This window comes from Corapipo altera, unplaced genomic scaffold, assembly GCF_003945725.1.
Source record: "Corapipo altera isolate COAL_440 unplaced genomic scaffold, ASM394572v1 55, whole genome shotgun sequence".
Lineage (NCBI taxonomy): Eukaryota > Metazoa > Chordata > Aves > Passeriformes > Pipridae > Corapipo > Corapipo altera.
In genome coordinates, this window is record NW_020884882.1 from 1,707,078 (window position 1) to 1,727,684 (window position 20,607).

General features: G+C 40.6%; 1 protein-coding gene and 1 long non-coding RNA gene across 4 annotated transcripts in view; one reads left to right on the plus strand and one right to left on the minus strand.

The window, feature by feature from the left end:
* Positions 1–899: 899 nt before the first annotated feature.
* The window catches only part of PRKCD (protein kinase C delta), a 60,764-nt gene continuing 41,056 nt past the window's right edge, over positions 900–20,607 (minus strand). Inside the window, exons 1-15 of one of the 3 annotated variants that reach the window (XM_027640072.1) lie at positions 19,947–20,075; positions 14,587–14,743; positions 13,906–13,937; positions 13,131–13,216; positions 12,659–12,788; positions 11,947–12,047; positions 10,674–10,770; positions 9,394–9,524; positions 8,561–8,734; positions 7,934–8,025; positions 6,369–6,431; positions 4,107–4,245; positions 3,110–3,298; positions 2,737–2,865; positions 900–1,441 (exon numbers count right to left, since the gene is read on the minus strand). In XM_027640072.1, coding sequence (XP_027495873.1) covers positions 1,283–1,441; positions 2,737–2,865; positions 3,110–3,298; positions 4,107–4,245; positions 6,369–6,431; positions 7,934–8,025; positions 8,561–8,734; positions 9,394–9,524; positions 10,674–10,770; positions 11,947–12,047; positions 12,659–12,788; positions 13,131–13,216; positions 13,906–13,937; positions 14,587–14,743; positions 19,947–19,968 — 1,701 coding nt within the window. In that variant the 5' untranslated portion in view covers positions 19,969–20,075 and the 3' untranslated portion in view covers positions 900–1,282. Of the gene's footprint in view, positions 1,442–2,736; positions 2,866–3,109; positions 3,299–4,106; positions 4,246–6,368; positions 6,432–7,933; positions 8,026–8,560; positions 8,735–9,393; positions 9,525–10,673; positions 10,771–11,946; positions 12,048–12,658; positions 12,789–13,130; positions 13,217–13,905; positions 13,938–14,586; positions 14,744–19,946; positions 20,076–20,607 lie in introns of those variants that run through there. The other 2 variants (XM_027640071.1, XM_027640070.1) reach the window with 2 other exon arrangements.
* Positions 2,767–11,503, plus strand: LOC113945660. Its single transcript, XR_003527163.1, has 5 exons — positions 2,767–2,909; positions 5,703–5,805; positions 7,048–7,138; positions 10,573–10,632; positions 11,386–11,503. It is a non-coding gene; the product is annotated as an uncharacterized LOC113945660 (long non-coding RNA).

The window sequence follows — 20,607 nt, forward strand, 5'->3', positions numbered from 1 at the left end:
TCTACAAAGTATTACAGCTTTCTCCCACTCTTTCAGCAGGATTAACAGTCTGAAACTACCCAGAAGCTCCACAGTGCTCCTAAGAGCTCTGGAGCATTGCATAACTCCTGCCTGAACTGACACCCAGACACCTTCTTTTCTACCTGCTCAGTGTTGAGAAAATTAAATCATTTGCAGTAGTGTTACAAGATACAGAAAGCTCCTGAGAAGCAAGGGACCTTGCCTCAGTCTGTATTTTAGGAGCTGATTGCAAGGAGAAGAGTTTTATAAGGAGCTTTACAGCAATAACATTAGTTTTTCTTACTCATTAGTGGTTAAAAAAAATCAACATTCAGAAGTAGGTGTTGCAACAAAGCAGGATCTAGTTTGGTGCCCTTAATAGCAAGTGGGAGGCACAGCTGCTGTGTTACAAACAAGTAAACAAAACTGGATTTTGTGTTTGGCAATAAAGCAGGATAATTCCTCTCAGGCAGAGCAGGCAAATAACTCAAGAGCTCCACAGAGTCATTACCTGGCAGTTCTGTCCTGCTGGGATCAGCTGCTCTGAGCGTGGTGCCTCTTTCTGTTCATAGGAATTGGGATTTAATGGCAGAACCCCACATTCCCAGGCAGGATGGGGCTGCTCTGGGATGCTTAGGTCTCTGTTGCCTGCTTGGACTGCCTTGGAATAAATGTGTAGCATTTATTCTTCAAAAGCAGCACAGAGCTGTTTCCCACAGCAGCTGATGTTACTAGGAATCTCTGCTTTTGCCTGATTCTTCATTGGTTAATTCACATAAAAAACCAACATAAATATTTTAGGAAAGCAATGAGGGCTTACAAAGTATTATTTTTTTCCACTGTAATTTAAAGACAACTGGAGTTTAATTGTATATTGTTAAAAATCATAGAGCCATGAATGAAAGTTACATTAAACTTTCTTTTAATTGAAGACAAATAAAAGAACCAAGGGCTCAAACACATTTTAAAAAGACATCTGTTCCCCAATGTCTTCTCTCGAGCAAAATATACAGCACATATATATATATATATATATCACAACTACATTCAAGTACCAAACAGAATTTACATTTTCCCAAACAGAGAAAATTATGCACATGATTCACATACCTTAAACCCAACCATGCATAAAAACACTGCCAATAAATCAGGAGTTGGACATAATTCATCACACTACTGTGTATTATTCTGAAGTATCGACAACGTTGTTGGAATGCATTAACACTTGGGAGTGTGGGTTTGTAATGTTTAACCCTGCTTTGAAGTCCAACTGTTCAGAGACCTATTTGTTCAAGATCTGTTCAAATTTAGGGTTAATAAAAGAAAATCCATCAAATGCAGATTGATCCATGGACTCGATCAGGTTTTTGTCGCTGTAGGACAATTTTGGCTTCTCACTCAGAAATTCTCTGTCAAAGTTGTTGTAATCACTTGCTGATTTCTGTGTTAGAGAGGAAAGATAGTTTGAGACAAACTTTTTAATTTATTCCAGAAAAAATTACTTAAATACAAAAGGTTGAGCTCCCTCCCTTCTTCCCCTGCTTTAGAGAGAAAAAAATAAATCTCATTTTAGCCTATTTTAACAAGATCGTAAGATTATAACTGGGTGATTGCTTATTAGTAGTTGAAAACAAACAAAAAGACCCCCAAATAGCACCAGCTTGCTTTGGAGAAGAACCACATGGATTTATGACAATGCTGCACAATTACCCAAATATTATCTATTGGCAATAACAATGCAGCATTTACTTATATGTAAACCCAGTATTTCTTGCCATTAACCAAAATGTTTATATTCCTGAGAGCATTTTGCAGTCTGTACTTATTCAGAGAAAAAAAGCAGTGTCCTATAGCAGCTGCTTTTTGTCTGGATAAAATATTTGTGTGTGTGTTTCACAAAAATTCACATTCCTAAAGATTACTGAAGACACTGTGAACCTCCAAAGGTTACTGTTTGTAGGATCCTTAGGTTTCCAGAGTTCCCACTTTTATGGCAATGTGAAACCTTGTGTTCTTGAAGAGGCCAGCTGTCCTCCATCAAGTACATAAATACAACTTAAAGAGACTGTTACCTCCATATCATTTCACCTGTTCCAGTAACAGGGGCGAGGAACATCAACTTGGATTTTTAGCCAGGTGAGATGGAGCAGCAGCATCCCACAGTGCTACAGACTATGAGTTACACACAGTCTGTTCTTCAGATGTTTTTTTTTCAGGTAACATCACGCATGTACATTAATTCTAAATTCAGTAGCACAGAGAATGCATCTTTTTGCCCCCTTGGAGACTCTCCAGTTGGTTTGAAGCAACAGAAATGCAATGCTTGCACAGAACACCTGCAGACAGGTACTAGCTGAGCAGCCTCAAGCTACTGCTACTTCTCCCATGTGGCATTGCAGAAAAGGAAACCACAAGGAACTATGAACACTTCTAACCCAGAGGAGAACGGGGATCGGAACTATCTGTTGGTTTTCCTGAAGATTTTATTCATGAAGGAGCTCCCTGAGAGTGCACAGGAAGGCAAATCTTACTAGGAAGATCTCTGGGCAGTCAAAGCAATACAGTGCACCTTGTTATAACTGAACCATCCAAGAACAAGGGGGTTACATATATATATATATATATAACTCTGTCATTTGTAAAATGTGAGGAGACAATGGCAGTAGGATACTTTGAGTAAGTCACCCCTTCCCCTGAAGCTGCTGTTTGCTACAGAACAAAGAACAACTCACGTACCACTTTTGGCTTGAAAGGAGGGTCCACCTCCCTCTTCTCTAGCGCTGTCCAGTTGATTGTTTTGAAGAAAGGATGGTCTCTGATATTCCCAGTGACCCCAAGTCGTTTTGCTGGATCCCTTTCAAAGAGCTGCAAGAGAAGACACCTGGTAAAGCCTTTTATCTGCTCAAAAGGTACGTGGCAGGGGAAGAATAACAGATATGCTGCTGAAAGAACTGAGGTTGCTGACAGTAAACAGTTCATTAGTAATTAATCTGACCTGGATTTCCCTTTGTAAGAGCAATTTGCTTGCTGAGAAACAGCTCCTCTCCAAAGCCTAGATTTGTCCCTCCTTGGACAGTATTGGGACCCACATGTTGATCATCAGTCCTACCTTTTCTAATATATCCTTTGATTCCTTGGTAATCCAGCGTGGGTAGTGAGGGGTGTCCACTCGGATTGACTCAAACAGTTCATCCTCATCATCCCCGTGGAAAGGGGACTGGCCAATCAGCATCTCATACAGCAGGACCCCAAATGACCACCAGTCCACAGAGAACGTGTACCGCAAACCTTGCAGGATCTTGTTCCGCAGAGGAAGAAGTACAGGCAGTTAGTAAAAGGAAGCAATATATCCCAAAAAAAAGGAGAGAGAGAATTTTAAGAGAGAATCTTTAGGGCATTTAGGGAAAGAAAAGAAATCCATCTCTCTGAGAAACTGTGGACACTGATGCACGTCTGCGGTTTTATCCTTGGCTGCTGTTTGTGGGAACGTGGCCAGCTCTGTGGACAGGTCTTTGCTCTCATTCAGAAGTTTTCTCCATTAACTTAAAATAACCATATACTTGGAAAACATCTTCTCTAGTGTCTTTACAAGATGAAGGGAGAAGCAAGTAGTGATGAAAAGTAACTTACTAATAGACAGGCGTTGACATAATTTGTAGCTTTAAAACCTAATACCTTAGTTGGGCTACTTTGCAAATAAGATTTAAAAAAAAATACAACACAGGGAATTTAACTCAGTGAGATTCCCCTTAGAAGCTGCTTTTGTTTTAATTCTAGTTGTTTGCAGGGACACAAGTTCTCCATCTGCAGTGCACACAGATAGATTCATTCTGTGGGAGCCCTCTGTGTGTGCTGGCTACAAAAAAACTCAAGCTCTTAAAAAACTGAGCATTTTAACTTTTCAAAACCATGTTTTTAAACTTGCAGCTGTAAAATATTTAAGAATTTCAAGTACCTTCTATAAGGAACTCAGGTATAATTTTTTTCTCCGCGCTAATTAGACTTTTCTGAAATATTAGTCTACAAAGAGATGATTAATCACAGCAGCCATTTCTAACATGAGTGCATTAAATCCATCCCACAGCGTGTGGCTGTGCCTTACTGACCTCGGGGGCGATGTAGTCTGGGGTTCCACAGAAAGTGCTTGCTTTGTTCTCGCCAACAACATTTTCTTTACACATTCCAAAATCGGCTATTTTGATGTGGCCTTCTTTATCAAGCATCACGTTGTCCAGTTTTAGGTCTCTGCAAAAAGTGTTTAAAAAGAGTTGTGTTTTAAGTGAGCCATTTTTGTATTCAGATGCACTGATAAACACCTCCCTGCAGCAGAACAGAAGCTTTTCAAGGAAATAATCATCCATCAATACAACCCATACTTTTGTGCATTGGAGGCAGGAGGGACAAGAGAGGAATTCTCTGGTCAGACAAAATAAGAGGCTGAGGTACATATATGGAGTGTGACCTTATAATCCTCTACATTTGCTTTCAGATCTAAAAGCACAGCCAGTGCTTCTGTTGCTTCTGGAAGGCAGTGTGAGTTAATGCCCCAGCAGCTGACACAGCAGTGCTGCACCAGCTCTGGAGCTCAAAAGAAGGATTATGTTGGATTCTGAGAGCCTTTGGCAGGAGTGTGATTGTTTGAAGCCTGCCCAGCTCTTAACACTACCTGTGAGTTGTTCCTGGTTACACACCAGCTCATGTGTTGTGGCCATGGCCTGTGAAGTGTCCTATTCATGCCCTTTTTTTTCAGAATAACACTATTCAATCAAGTAAGAGCTTTTTCCCAGCAGTTTCCAAAAGCTACATTCCCTCCCTTTGACCAGGATGCATTTTTTTGTCCATCTGGCTGCAAATGCACATACCAAGGAGGGCAGGCTGAAGAGAAAACTGTACAGCCCTCTGCTTACCAAGAAAGACTGAAATAGAGCAGATAATTTAACATAAGAACAGGGCAGCCTTTTCTCTTGGGTAGCTGAATTTCCCAGTATCAGCTACTCACTCACATTGCTCAGAGTGTGAGCTGCAGCTCAAAGCAAGAGTTCCTGATCTAATGCAGTGCTCCATAAATCCTTCCATGTTTGGACACCAGCTGCTGCTCACCTGAGCAAATGGAATATATTTGAGATCAGAAATACTCACAATAACTCAGGGCACTGCACTCACCCAGCTACAGCAAGTCCTAAAATCTTTTGTATGATGTGCACTTACATGTAACACCTACTTAAAATTGCTCCGAGTCAGGCTCTGGGATTATACTGGTGAAATCTTATGTGAGATGGGAAAAACCAGTACCGTTGGTTTTGCTGGTGTCTTGTTGGAAAAGGGTACCATTTCTCTGAAAATATTTCATACTATGAAATTCCCCCCAGGAACAGTCTAATTTAAGGTAGGGAAATTTAACAGCAAGCCTAAAATTGCTTTAAAAAATCTGGGATGGAAGGATTTCATGCTGCTGAAAACAGTTTGATCCTTTCCTGTATAAAAGCCTGCATGAGGCTATGGGAATAGAGCTGGGAATGTTATGTACTTTCCTGGATTATGGCTGTCTTCTCTGAGAGGCAGATGTGCTTTTAATAATTGTCTTTCTTACCAAGGATTCCCGTAAGGTTCCTCCCCTTTACAAATGCTTTTTAACTAGACTCTAACTTCAGAAAATTGCTCTGAAGGATGGATGCTCCAACAGATGTTTCCTATTTCTATAGAGCGAGATGGACAATACCAGATGTTTGGAGCATGTTCACCAAAGGCCTTTTGTAAGGCTCTGAAACACAGAGACATCATTCTTTGGACCTGTTTGTTACATAGGTGAGAGATGTCTGAGCAAGTAGTTACCAAACAGTGCTTTCAAGTTGAGGGTGGGGTGAAAGGGCTGAAATTGAGAGGAAAACTACATTAAAATAAACTTCTGCTTTCTTGTAGTGTGGATATACACAGTCAGAAGCAGTGGATCAGGGTCTGGCCGTTGATGCTTCAACCTGGTGTGGCAGAAGCATTGATGCTGTGGTTTCACCAGAAGGCAAAATCAGGCAACTTTCACCTCAGTGGTTTGCACAAAGCCAATGGGGATTCATAAGCCTCAAGGACCCTCTCCCTCACCTCCAAACTAAACAGACTCATGATTTGAAGGCAGTGCTTAAAAATAACTGAAACAAAACTGCTTTTGTGTTACACAAATATCATTCCATCACTCTAGTTGCCAAGGAAAAAACCCACACAAATAGAGATTCATGTCAAGCATGTTAATGGCCTTGGAACTACATCAGATCACTGACAGACAGCTTGTACTTGTTACATTAATCAGGAACTCAAAGATGCACAAAGTGCTAAGACAAACACCAGGTCCCACCCTGGAGCTGGCTTGTACTCACCTATAAATAATGCCTTTGCTGTGAAGAAACTGGAGCCCACATAGAATTTCAGCTCCATAAAACCTGAAAAGACCAAAACATCTTTTAATCCTTGCTCAGTTTAAACACAGTCAATGCAGATAGACAAGATATTGCTGTAAGCATCTCTTCATGGAGTGAGAAGCACTGTACAAGCCTTTAAATCCTACTTTATGTAGACAAGATGCTGTAAAGCTGCAGGTTAATCCCTTCACCACACATCGGCAGTGTCCAATACCAAACAGCAGAGGGGACACGACTGCAACTTGCCATAACGCTTCATTCCACTTCCCTTGGGGAACACTGTCCCTTTTCTCCTCTTTAATAATAGTCTTTGTGTGGTTTTAGTGATATGCACATGCCTTTTGAAAGACAGCTACTGGGAGCTCAGTCCCCAAGGATTGCTTTAGGAGGGACTGGGCACTAATGCTGAGGTTAGAAGCAGGCATCACCTCTCTGCCTCTGCACCTGCCTGGCTGGAACAGACTGTAAACAGAAAAGTAGCAGCACTTCAGGGGTATTTTCCTCAAAAACAGAGGTGGTAATCCAGAGGAGATAAAGGAAAACATTAAAAGAATGCTTCCCCACGCCCCAAGAAGTATTAAAAGCTTTTTTTTTTTTTTCTAATTGAACAATTATAAAACTATTTCTGCTTCTGTAGAGCAGAATGAATGTTGACCCAAAACTTCACAAATAGGCCCAGGGGATACCAGGAGAGGCTGCCAGATGCAGAGATGTTTGCTGGAATGCAGGTAAGCTGAAGGAGCTTTATCCAGATTTTTGCTGGGGAGAGTGGGAAGGGAGCTTGCCCTTTCCTATACAGCTGGCTGCTGTTTATGCCAGACTCCTTGACCTGATCCCATCCAATGTTCCTTAGTACAGTGCCCAGTAACAGATGCTTATAGGTAGGTTCACTACCCTGCACTGTTACTTTTTAGGTCTTGCATGCACCCACTCAATATTACAATTAAATCTCTTATGGCTTTGGGCGAGAGAAGTAGAAACTGACCTCAAACTAAAAATGATAAAGTAATAATAATAAAATATTTCTGCATCTTTTAAAGATCACTGGAGCTGAAAACTTCAGCCATAGGTAACTGACACAACTGCACTTGCTAAACAAAGCACCCTTTTTATTAATATCTTGTGAAAGGTACAGGTGTTCCTGTGCTATCATGACAACTTATCATAACAATAATCTAAGTGCTGATTATTTTTGCAATTTATTTCCATCAAAATACTGTCCCAAAGGACACTGAGGCTGTACCACCTTCTTTTCACTGCTGGCTGATGTTGCAGTGTGTTTTGCACCTCTAGTTACAAGCATCCCATAGAGTAAAACATCACAGTATGTAAATTAAGAAGGCCTAACTCCACACATCATTAAGTGAACTTCTTCATTGTATTAAACCAGTGCCTAAGAAATACCTTTTCAATCATCAGCCATTCAAATTCCAGGGCAAGTAAGGGGGGCACAAAACTAGCAGCAGTAAACCCAGAGACTAAAATCCTTCCTGGAGATGGGGAATGGAGGGTTGTGGACTTACGTTGCTCTGTAGAGATCAAAACGTCCCTTGTCTTGTATGTGGAACATCAGGTCTCCCCCATTCAGGAACTCCATGACGAAGAACAGATGATCCTGTTTGCAGATAACCAGGGAATGGAACAATTACTGATGCTGTTCCAACCACAGATGAAGTAGCAACGTGCCTATGGGGGACCAAGCAGCCTCCTCTGCTGAAGGATTTCTCTGTTTCATGCACACCCTGAGAGCCTGGAAGGCTCCTACAGAGTTGAGTGGCCTGGTCTTGTAAAGATAAATAGCTAATCTTGTATTCTGTGGGTTTCTAGACTTCATAAAAATACACATTTAAACAGACTTACTGACTTTTACCTGTGACAGTCATCTTTTCTCCTCTCATTAGGGGAAAGTTCAGATCAAGGATTTAAATTAAATTGCATAGATATTTTTCTGATCTCATTCTGTCCTCATCAACATATGTTTGGTCCTACTCATATTTACTTTCCACAAGGCCCGTGAACTATTGCACAGAGCACAAGAAAAGGAAACTCAATTCTTGCACCACTAAGTTACTTTCATCCGACTGCAGATAACGGCATCCATTAAAAGGGTCGACCTGTTGTGTTACTGTCACTACTGGGCCTTTTCTTACCTTTGTCTGAAACGTGCAGTAAAGATGTGTGAGAAATGGATTTTCCCACGCAAGTGCGAGGACCCGCTTTTCCACCATGGTACATTCCACGTCATCATCGATTAGCACCACGTCTTTTTTCAGGGCTTTGATAGCAAAGAATTCATTCTTCCCTTTCAGCTCAGCAAGCAGAACCTACAAAGAATAAAGGGTGATGTTACAGCATGGCTAGGAAAGACTTCCTACTGATGGTATCCGTAAGGGAAAGTCAAAGGTGTTCATAGGAGGTGCAGTGACAATTCAAAAAACACATTTAAATGGGATAGATAAGGGAGAGTTGGGAGTGTGAAGTGCTGGACATAGAGATGAGATGCAGGCACAGTAGTTTTCAGGCACAGTGATTTTTCTGTCAATGTCTTGTGAGTGTATAAACAACAGCCGTGTAAAGCCTGTTCCTTCCCTAGAGCTGTAGTTTCACAGAGAGCAGCAGACAGAGGCCGTGGAGGTCACACTTCTCTCCCAGATATCCCCCTGCACTGGGGTATTATGAGGCTGTTTCTGTACAGAGGGCATGAACCTAAAATATCCATTTGCACTGTGGTGCATAAAGGGCGATTCCTCTGCCTCGATACTAAACAGCCCATAAAGTTCTGTGCATTATGAATCACACTTGAGTTCAGACATGATCCAGCAATGAATTTCTAGTGTCTCTGACAAAGATGTCTATATACAATTCTGTTAGAAGATTATCAACCCAAGGAGCTGTAAGACCTTTCTGGTTAATGGAAATAGCCCGTCACGCTGCAGAGATCAAGCGAGGCAGATACCTTAAGCTCTCCAAGTTTGTCACATACCTTTCCAAAGCTTCCTTTCCCCAGTACTTTGTGGAAGACAAAGCTGTCTATGCTGAATTTTCTCCTTGCAGCTCGCGACGCTGTCTTGGCTGTGCTTCCCTCCCAGAGCTTATCATACTCGCTGTTATCTGCTGATCAAAACAGGGAGGTCCATGCTCAGTGTGTGCAGAAACACTGCATGACTCAGATCCCTGGACAGGAATTAGGTGCTGGCACAGCATTTCAATGCATCTGCTGTTGGAATACTGGTGAACCTAAACATAAGGGTCACCTCCCGTGGTTTATAGCAAAAGTTTAAATTACTCGAGCGTACTTGATTTGGATTTGAATGGAACCTGTGATTGTTTCTGATGCTGGGTTTAAGCAATACCTGGGTATTATAAAAATCAAGACCCTTAACTTTTTCCTGTGACTAAAATATAGAACATAATTTGGAGAAAAAGATACAAGGACTGCTTGTAAACGAACTATTTATTTATCTTCCCTTAGCAGAACAGGACAGTCTCTCAGCCTGTCCACATAAAGAGATCTGATTTATGCCCAATGCTGGCTAAGCAGCACGATCATACAGTTTAATCCTGATTATACCCTAAAATTAATAACGTTTTTCCTGCCCTCTGCTGCACAGACCCGCTGGGTCACTAACAAGACACTGATGTTAATCATGAGATGATTCCCATGTGTGCCCTGTAACTGCTCAGCATTTGGGACAACCCAGGCAGGAATCACAGGGGCTGCACCCTGACATAGTACTTGCAAGAAGTTTTGGGGTTTTTATCCCTCTGTTCAGACAAAACAAAACAAGCATGCTAAGTAGTATAAAAATATTTTTTTTAACTGGGCATTTGAACAGAATTAATTCAATGTATGGATGAATATATAAAATCCTGTACACACCAAACCCACACATTATCTCTTACGGAGTCTGGTCATTTCCATCTGGTAAAACATTACTTCTGCTGTTGCATTTAATTTTGCATAAATTATCATAAGTTAGCAGTAATGAAAATAAGCTTATACAATGCTTGAAGTCTTTAGCAACAGTGAAAAAACAAACACCAAACAAAACTTTACTCTGAACTCACAGAGATGGGATTCCAGGCATTTATCAAATGTTATGCAAGAATTTAGTGCGGCCAGGAGATGGTAAAAAGAAATACCTGCCTTTTTTTTTAACAGTGCTTATTAAAAAAGATTGTCTAACACAAGGCAAGAATAAATAACTACTTAAATTGTCTGGTAAGTAAATGGCCATATGGAAACATTTTCCCTTTTCTTACCTGTTGTATCTCCTCCTGGAGCTTTATGTTTCTTATCAAAATCTTGATAAATACCAACACTTTCTACAGACCCAGAATCGGACCTTCGTGTAGATTTCTGAGGAGAAGGAACACTTGAAATTATGTCAGCACTACTACTTTAGAAATACAGTAATATCTGTAAATGTAACGTGATGGCAGTATAAACTTTTCTTTTTAATTATTAACTCCCAGTACACATCTTTTCTCAAGAAGTCTGGTTCATAGACTATTTAGCAACTTTCTTTACAGCTTCAGATCAGCCAGTTGCTTTATTTCCTTCACTGCAAGAAAATAAGTCACTGAAATTCCTGGACAGTCTGTGTTGTATTGTTCATTGCAAAATTATTAAAGGTACAGTGGTTTGGATTCACAGTGGGAATAAATTAAACTGTGGGAAAATGTCCCCTTGGATGTATATTCATTTGAATGAGGAGATGGGAGTCATACTGGACAAGCTTAGTTCATATCTGTGTATGACATCCATCTTTAGCACATAGAAACAAATTTTATGCATGAAAGATCCCCAAGATCAAATTTTAGTAAGGAAAAGATTAAGTTTTTCTGGGTCATGAAAGAGCTGGCACAACAGCTCTCACTGTTTTCAAAGTAAATATCCTGTGAAAGCTTAGGAACACACAGCTCAGAGGAAGCACTGTTGGCTTTTGTGATATATTTTCCTGTTTTATTTCAGGGCTTGTGTCTGAATCTTTATTTGCAAGTCAGAAGTCAGCCACAAAAGACAGTCATGCTGCAGCAGGAGATGAACAACTATGGGGCCAGTGTTAATTCCAGAGCAGTTTTCTCTGTATGTGTGTGTGTATATATATATATATATATATGATTAATAAAAATTGAGAATATCTGGTATATTCCTCTTTATTCATTTAATTTTATCATTCAGGTGGAATTTTAAAGTTGAAACATGTAAAAACAGACTTCACAGTTATGACTCCACTGTTTAATCAACTAAACAGAAAGGGTGAGAATAACCTTGGCACCACAGAACTGGGGCTTCAGGAAACCACAAACCTTTTAAAAAATTCTTTAAGTGGGATCCTCCTCCCCCCATTCCCATTTTAGGCTATTGAGATCTTTGTTAGTCTCTATATGTATCAAATTAAAAAAGAGAAAGCTGTTTGCATTTCCTCCATTCTGAACTCAGTTCCCCATAAAAGTGATACAGAAAAGATGATGTGAAAGCCCCAAGATGCTCTGAAAACAAGTAATTACCTGAAATGGCAATAAAGCATACCTGGCTAACTTGATTTAAAGCTTCAGCTAGCAACTTCTGGTTTATTCCACATAGGTTTGCCACCTTCTTCTGGCATTTATGATGCACATTCATCCCGCATTCTAAAAGAAATGTAAGGATGGTTATACAAGCATCAGGAAAATAGTGTCTGACATTAGAACAAAAAGGTTGTTTCTCTGTGCAGTTCAGAAACCTTGTTGTAAGACCAGGCTGGACATAGGCCTGTCATTGTTAACAAAATTGCAGTTTTTATCTTTAACTCAATGAAGGCTACAAAAATTGTTCACAAGGAAAAAAACTCCTATCACCGTTATTTTATTCTCAAAATCTGTTACAATAAGGCTCATCCTGCCTTCCTGTGGGAGAATTATAAAAGCAGTATTTACAGTAAACGCTTTCAATACACTTTTAGGTGCTACCTTGAGTCGGAACCACCAAATTTCAGCTATTCCCAAGGCAGTCATTTTGATTATACCCAAGGTTACACCTCCACAGTGTGTTCCCTGACTCCATTAGCAGCTCACCTTGGCTGAGCTGTCACATGAGCCAATTGCCTCTTTGTCTCTCTCTAGTACAGAAGCCTTTCCAACCCGCATGGATGAGATGAATCCCATCCTACACAACACACAGAGAAATGCACGGTGTGTAGCCGTGGGGATGGAACCCTGGGAAAGCATGGAGAGGTCCCAGCTGCCTCCCCTCCCATCCTCACCTTCACATTTGAGCCCTTGCTTGACCAGCCCCCAGAGCAGGCTGCCACAGTGGTCACAGAAGGTCGGGCTCATGTAGTTGTAAACTCTGAAGCGATGAGGCATGTCAATGTTGAACCTTTCCTTCTGGAACTGAGCACGGGGAGAGACAGGGGTGAGGCACTGCCCAGAGCAGGACCAGCTTCTGACAGAAAACTGCTTGGATATTACAAGTCCACAACAATTTTACATTAGCCTTACATCCCTCATCTAGCAGGGAAAGTATCTGCCCATCAAATACCACCCAACTGCTCGCGGGGCTTTGGACTACTGTTCATGCTTGAAAACTTTGTCCACTCCAGGAGAAGACAGTCACTTGGGTTGTACAGCCAAGCATCTCCCAAATGGAGTTGGCAGTTTCCGTACAAGGTTTTTGTTAGTTCAGGAGTGTTTAATTACATAATTACAATATAAATATATTGTTCCAGCTCTTACCATTGTGTCCCTGCTGTTGGCTGCAGTACCAGTGCACCTCCCAATGATTTTATCAATACACTTCTTATGAATAGCAGCATTGCATTCTTCAAGACATGCACAAGAAAAAAAAGGATTCCTTCAGGTAATAAATACATGGGATGAGGTGTTTGCATTTCATAGCAGAATGTGAAAAATACACACCTTTCCATCATACCACAAACCCCCAAAACTTCTTCTCCATCAAGATGATGATCTTTTTTGAGCTTATTCCCCCACCCCCCACCTTTTCTTTTATCATAAACTTTATTTCTAAGCTAAATCAGCCTCCATTAGGCAATGCTACCAGCATTTGATAACAGAAGAATAATATTATGCTTTTGTGTTTTACCCTTTGATATCTCCTCTCTGTTTGGAGTAATGCACAGAGATCTATGCTCAGTCAAAAGAGCTTTTCAATTCAGCTGTAAAAAACCCTTAATAGTTGTAATTCATTTTAGAAAAGGTTTCACAAAAGCTGCTGTCATAAATGAGTGCAACTTTTCAACAGCATTAAACTCTTCTGAGAACAGCTGAGTCTAAATCTTGATACTAAAAACCCAGGTACGAATCTCAATTATATTCCTTCAGTTATTGTGCAAAACTGATATTTAACATCTACTACTACCAGCTATGGTGATGATGCACTGTGCTATGCATATTTACAGAAGATTTTTTTCAAGAGTAACTATTAGATCTTCAGAATCACGTGGAAAGCAGTAGAAGAAAAATGTAAAAAAAAAAAAAATCAACTTACGCCTACATTTGTATCCCTGCTTGTTGAGTCCCCTGAAAAAAAAAAGTTAAAGAAGGAAATAAAAAACCATACATTTACAGGAATAAAAGATAGGGGTTTTTTTTTAAATTATTATTATTTTTACCGTGTCAACCAATTAATCCTTTGTCTATGGGAATATTTTTTCCTATTAATAAACTGGTCTAAATTCTGCTAATCAGAATCCTCTGTCTTAGGAAAGCAAGGTTTAGAAGGTAAGGTACTGTGTTTTGACAGACCAGCAAATTAGGAGGGGGACCCAGAAATGACAAGATTTCAATCACATAGGAAATCCTCCTGATCTGCCTTAGGACAAAAACAGCTTTACTGTGAAAGGGATCCAACTTCTGGTCCCCTATGGGTCTTTACTCTGCCATCAGCCACTTCACATCTCAAAGTCTGAGCATTATTTTCTCAGATCCACCCACCCCATTCTCTTGTGACAGAGCTGCTGTTGATTATAGGCCAGATCTCACTTGATGCTGATGGAATTTTTTCAATCATTTCAGTGGCAAAGATATTCAAGTTCTGGTTTTTAATGTGAAAGAGACAACTGTAGTTTCCAAACACAAATGAATTTATGTGTCATGTTTTATCTCCATGTACCTGAAGTGAATTTTGCAGTTATTTGGGGGTGGAGGAAACTTAATTTTTCCTTCTTACCATACAAAGTCTTTGCAGACAGAGCAAAATGTAGGTTGTCCAAAGAAGGTGGCAATAAACTCATGATTTTTGATGTAGTGGATTTTGGCTTGTTTGATGGCTCCTCTCCTGTTAATAGTTACTGTCCCCTCGTCTTCCTTCATTGACTGTTTGCAGTCTAAGGGGGACAAGAAGACACACTTTTAATACTTACAGGCATTACAAAGATTAATATTTGCTTCTCCCAAACGTTCAGTTTGGTTTGCTGTTTCAGAATAGTGTTTCTGTTTATTTTACACCTGCATTCTGCAGACTTTCAGCCCAACAAGGGTGGAACACAAGCACACAATGCTTCCTAAGGTGTCTCCATGTCCATGCCTGCAACCACTTCGCAGCTCCTGCCTATGCAGAAAAAGCCTTCAGCAGATGAGCTGAGGGGAAAAAGCTGGAATGGAGCACAGTTTTGCTAGAGAAATGACAACCACAGTTGTTTTTTGAAAAAAATCTAAGCTCCTATATGTAATGTGATTTATGTTTAAGATAAATAAACATTTTATTGGAAGCAGGAGGGTCAGCAGAAGCCTTTCCATTCTGCTGCTCCACGTGCCCTCCTGAACCAGGACTACAGCAGAACTTCAGGTGAAGTGCTGCAGGACCTTCTGAGTCACCATCAGACCATACTACTGGAAGATGGCTTTCTTCCAGCCTCCAGGAGCAGTAAACCGTGAGGACAAATGAGATTTTCAGTCAGACATTTAGATTTTGCTGCCTCATAACACTGATGATCTGTCAACGTGTCTCAGTCCCATTCCTCTCCCCTCCCATCTCCCAGCAGCAAAGCTTAGGGCAAAGGGATCTTGCCATTTGCAGGCTGGGAATTGCCACAGCAACAGAGTAAGGAAAAAGCCAGAAGAGCATTTTTCCCATTGTCAGTACAAAAGTTTTCTTACTTTGCTCCATCGCATTGCTGCCTGTTATCAAAATCAGTGGAAGCCTTGCTTTTTGTACTGATAGAAGCAGATTTGTTTTCCTTTGCCAAGTCACACTCACTGCAATGCCTGAGCTTACTAGGAAGTTACCCAGGAGCTCTGGCTTTCTTGCTGCTGGCTGCACTTGGTTCTTGTCATTTTATTAGCTGGCTGCCACCACTGCTATTTCATTAGACCCCTGAACCTGGAATACAATCCATCATTTGACACCATTCCGAGTGTCCCAAACTAATTTATCTGTCAGCCAGCTGCAGCCAGACAGCAGCAGCATGTACTGCCTTAGAAAAGAAAGGACAACATCAACTCAGGGATTAAGGGAAGATTAAGCATATTAGTGAGAACAAAGTTCAGAAGAGATCCCAGAGTTTTGCTACCAGGTATTAATGCACTTTTCTGAGAAACTGGCAACCTGGTTCGGAGAAAAACCCATCCTGACACCCTCTGAAAGGAGCTCACAGTGTGCACTGTGACACCCTGGCACTGTGCATGCCCCTGAGTTACCTCTGCCCCCGCAGGAACAGGATTCATTTTTGTTCTTCAAACAGGCTACTGAGTTCACCCAACAAAAACTCTCATCAGCTGCTGCACTTCAGCTTGTGGAAGTCTGCAAACAGTCCTATCTCTTTGTTTAATCCTGCTGAGCAAATACACAGACCTCACCCACTGCTCCTCAAATGCTTCAGGGAAACCACACATCAGAAGTGTGTGAGCAAGGAAGGTGGTTGAGAGTCAGCAATGCTTTGTACTGTTTGTTGCATGAAAAAGATGTCTTTGTAAGGAAGATTTAATCAGTAACAGCAACAGAACAGAGAAAGACGTTTTGCTTTATGGCACCTATTCCATAACACAAGTAAAACCAAGTGTTTAGTGAGGAACTTACATGTGAACTGGATGTTCATGCTAAACTGGCTTCTCATGCTAAAATCCTTGGAGCAATTGCCAGTACTGTGTGCAGAAGTCTCTGACAAAACTTGATCAACATAAGGGAAACAGCGGTGTTTCCTCCCTGCCTAGAGCACTGATACCAAACTTAAAGAGACTGGCATTTTTTTTTTTTTTGAGAGAGCAATTAATAAACTAATCACTTCAAATTTTTCCCTCTTTTTTTTTTTTTTTTCTCTTTGCACACATACTTTAACAGGGAAGAATCCTTGAGCACAGCAAAACTTCAAAATCTGCACATGAGAACACACAGGCTTCACAACCAGCTGCCTTATTAAATACCTTTGCCAAAACCAACCAATATATCCAAGTATAGCTGGAGACATTTTTGTATTTTGGTTCAGAAGCAGCTGAGAGGTTTAGAGAGCAGCTGTAAGTCAAGTGCACCTGAAGCTGAGGTGGTTATGAAATGATAGTGTAGCTCGTTCCAATTTACTATGGGCATGTTTAACAAGTTATCTCTAAAGTGTAAATTAACTTTAATGTGTATTGCTCCAGAAAAGTTTCAAGCAGTTCAGTCAAGGATGGACTCAACTGGGGAATAAAGGCTTAATTTCAAAGATGCAGAGACAACTAACAATTGCAGGGAAGTAAATTTCACAGCAACTGTATGGATGCAGGGTGGAGATAGGGGAGAGGGAGAAACACAAAGGGAAAACTTTGCTTCCCTCTCCAAGCAAGTCAGGATTCTCATTGATAAAATGTGTGTCATGAACTAGCACATGGTCAGGAAGAGTCATGTACAAAGCAGCTGAATCAGCAACTAGAATCTAGGTGACCTCTATGGCCTGGACTTGAAATTAATCATTTTGAACCCAGCACACACCATTAAACATAATCTATTTCCTCTATTGAGAGCTGTGGTTAATATTTATCACTGACACATTAATGTATTTCAAGGTCCCTTCTCAGAACTTGCAGTTGATCTGACAAAAGCCCCCAGAACGCCTCCATGCTGTATATTCATTAAGAAACCATTAAGCACAGCTGTGAATTGACAGTGCAGCTCTCCAGACATGCTGTAAACAACCACTGTATTCACTATTTAATGGCAGGAGCAGTCCTGCTGAACATTTCACAGCCCTCACAGCCACTAACACAACACCCAACCCATTGCCTGGAAAACGTTTACTAAAGCAATATTGCCAGGGCTCTGCTGAACTGTAATAAATCTCAAGGTGAGATGTCAAACTGTCTCAACTGAACCTCAAAAGCCCAAGGACAAAAGAAAACAACATCAGAATAACCCCAGTAGTTATTTAAAAAGAAAGAATTGAAAAAATATTTACCGTCTTCAGAGTTCATTTTTCATTTTAACCTGCTCATTTCACGGTGCTGTTTGTGAGCAGAGGAAAGATAACAGTGCTACTGCCAGAGACTGGGAACTGGGACTTCACTTCAAACAGGGACAGGTAAAGCGTTTTATGAGCTGACTGATGGCTCAGGTTGAGATTTGCCTGAAACTGCATAATAAATTGCAAAACCAACTAACATTTCTGTTCACTGTCTGTCTCCTTCTGCTGTTCTACAGCCTTGCATTTGGCTTTGTTTGAAATTTAAGTGCACCTTCAGGTCAAGAAAAACATTAATCTCATAGAGCAATCATTAAAAGGGAAAGCTTGTTCCTCACATAGGAGACTTTCTTAGCATGAACTGTCTCAGTGGAAAATTGCTCTTTAACCTGGTCCTGGAGAGGATTGCTTTAAAGATCATCTTTAAAAAAAAAACCCAGCAAAAAAAACCATTTACAGAAATAAAAGTTTCCCAAAAGCCTACAATTCTGTGACATGAACTTGCTATGTTAAATCATTGTGGTCTCTGTGATCATCACAACATTTCATTTACAGAGTACTGATAGTGATTTGTATTTTCTTTTTTTTTTAAAACGAAACAAAACTTTCTCCTTCATTCTCAGTACCTGTGGATTTTACATTGCTGATATTTAAGTAGAAATACCAATAATTTGCTTATTGTAGAGGCCAATACTATTGTCTCTGAAGGCTGGCACATAATCTCAAATTACCTACCTTGGCGCCATGCGGTTATACTACAAACTTTAGCACAAATGGTCAAAAACGCTGTTACAAACTCTCAGTAGCACCTCGTGAAAAGGTGTGTGTGCTACATGTGACAGTGTGCACATTTCCACTGTAAGATACACGACAAATAAGTTACACTCTGCTCTGCAGAGCCTGGGACACTCACGGGACATGGGCTTCTTGCCGGCTCCTCTGAAGAGGATCCCAGAATGGTTTGGGCTGGAAGGTACCATCAAGACCACCTAGTTCCACTGCCCTGCCATGGGCAGGGACACCTTCCACCAGACCAGGTTGCTCAAAGCCCTGTCCAGCCTGGCCTTCCACAGTTTAATGAAGTCCTGCCTGGCCCCTGAGCCAGCACCTCCCGCTGTCCTGCCCGACACTCGCAGAGCACTGAGGGGCTGCTCTGCAGCTGCTTTAGGGTGTCTCTGCTGAACCAGCCTTTCTGAGGCATTAATGATGCCAACGACCTTCTAGAAAAGTGCTAAAACAAAACACCAGAGTTTTAACAAGCCCTGCTTTTCAATCCAGGAATAAAAAAACCCCACACTGCAGCCTTTGTAGCGCTCACACCCGCTCAGAGCTGCTGCGCGAACACGGCCCAGGCTCAGCGGACAGAGCACTTCTTATTTTACACTTCAGTAAGTGCTTTATATAACCCTTCTGCAGAGACACCTGATATCTCATTTGTTGTGGTAAAACAGGGAATAAACTAGAAGATAAGTTCCCTTTTTTCTTTTTCAAATTACAAAGGCACAGTAAAACTAACCTTTAGACATGGAGCATCTAAGTCAAATTTCTACCGAACATATGAACTGTATCAAATTTTCTCTGCTCCACACAGCATGTTATCTACCTTACCAACCACAAACACTACCAACCTGGTGTTTATGAAATCACCACATCTGCAAACGTCTCATTTTCTTAAAGAAAATCAGAAAATAAAGCCAGAAGATGTTTTTATTAAATTCATGCAATTGCACTTCTGGGAGCAGATTAAAGCAGATGCTAGGTGCTGCTGAATAACCACCACATTTGCCAAATTTCTAGAAATAGTATTTTCTCAGTTAAATAATCAAGTCATACCAACATCCCCATGTACAATTATAAGAGGGCTTTTCAGCCCTCATCACCATTATATACTAATAATGTGACAATGCTTCTACAATACACCTCATCCATAGAGAACCTTTCTTCAGATCTTAATTTAGACAATATGCAGACTGTGACAGCAAATCTGTTATTTACCCTATTGTTTTTAAAAGGTAACTCAGGAAAATTCTGAAATCTCATGATTCCCCAACATTCATCTTGACACACAGAGAAAAACACATTCAAAATCTATGGCTCATGTTCCTCTCCCTTAAGTCAGACACTTGAGATATCAAAAGTTCACACACAAATTACTCACCTTCTGGTACTTCCAATGGCATTTTAAGGAAAGAACTCACTAACCCTTTCTGCAGCTAAAGGCAGCAAAACAGCAATTCAGAAACTGAACCCAAGACACAAGCACACTTCCAAAGCTGCTAACACTGCACAAGACACTCAGCAGAGTGAGGTCCTGGGTTTTCTTACTGGATAAGGTCATTAACTACATTTGAATAAACAAAGATCAAGCAAAGCATTAAACGTATTGCAACTCCCACCTATTAAAACTAAAGCTGCTTTAGAGAATTATAACCTAGTTTCAATACTACAACTAGAGAAGGAGGGACAGAAGGAAAACAATGTTCTGAAATTGAAATTGAGGTCAACACCTTTGTTCTCACGTTTCACGTACCAGAAGAAAAAGACTTTAAAATTTCCAGCACAAGCTTATACTCAAATCACAGGACAGAAGACAAAAGAAATTCTTTGACAGTTCTAAGTCAAGGCTCTGCAGTCCCCATTTTACAAGGTCTAGAAAGCAAAAAGACCTGTAAGACTTGGAAGACTTTTCATACATAGCCCTAAATTAACTGGCCAGGCCTCAGTCTTCACAAACAATACACAGATGAAAAGTCTCATTGTAGCCTATCATGGAGGAACTTTTAATACCATGATTCCATGATTTTTCTTCTCTAATAATA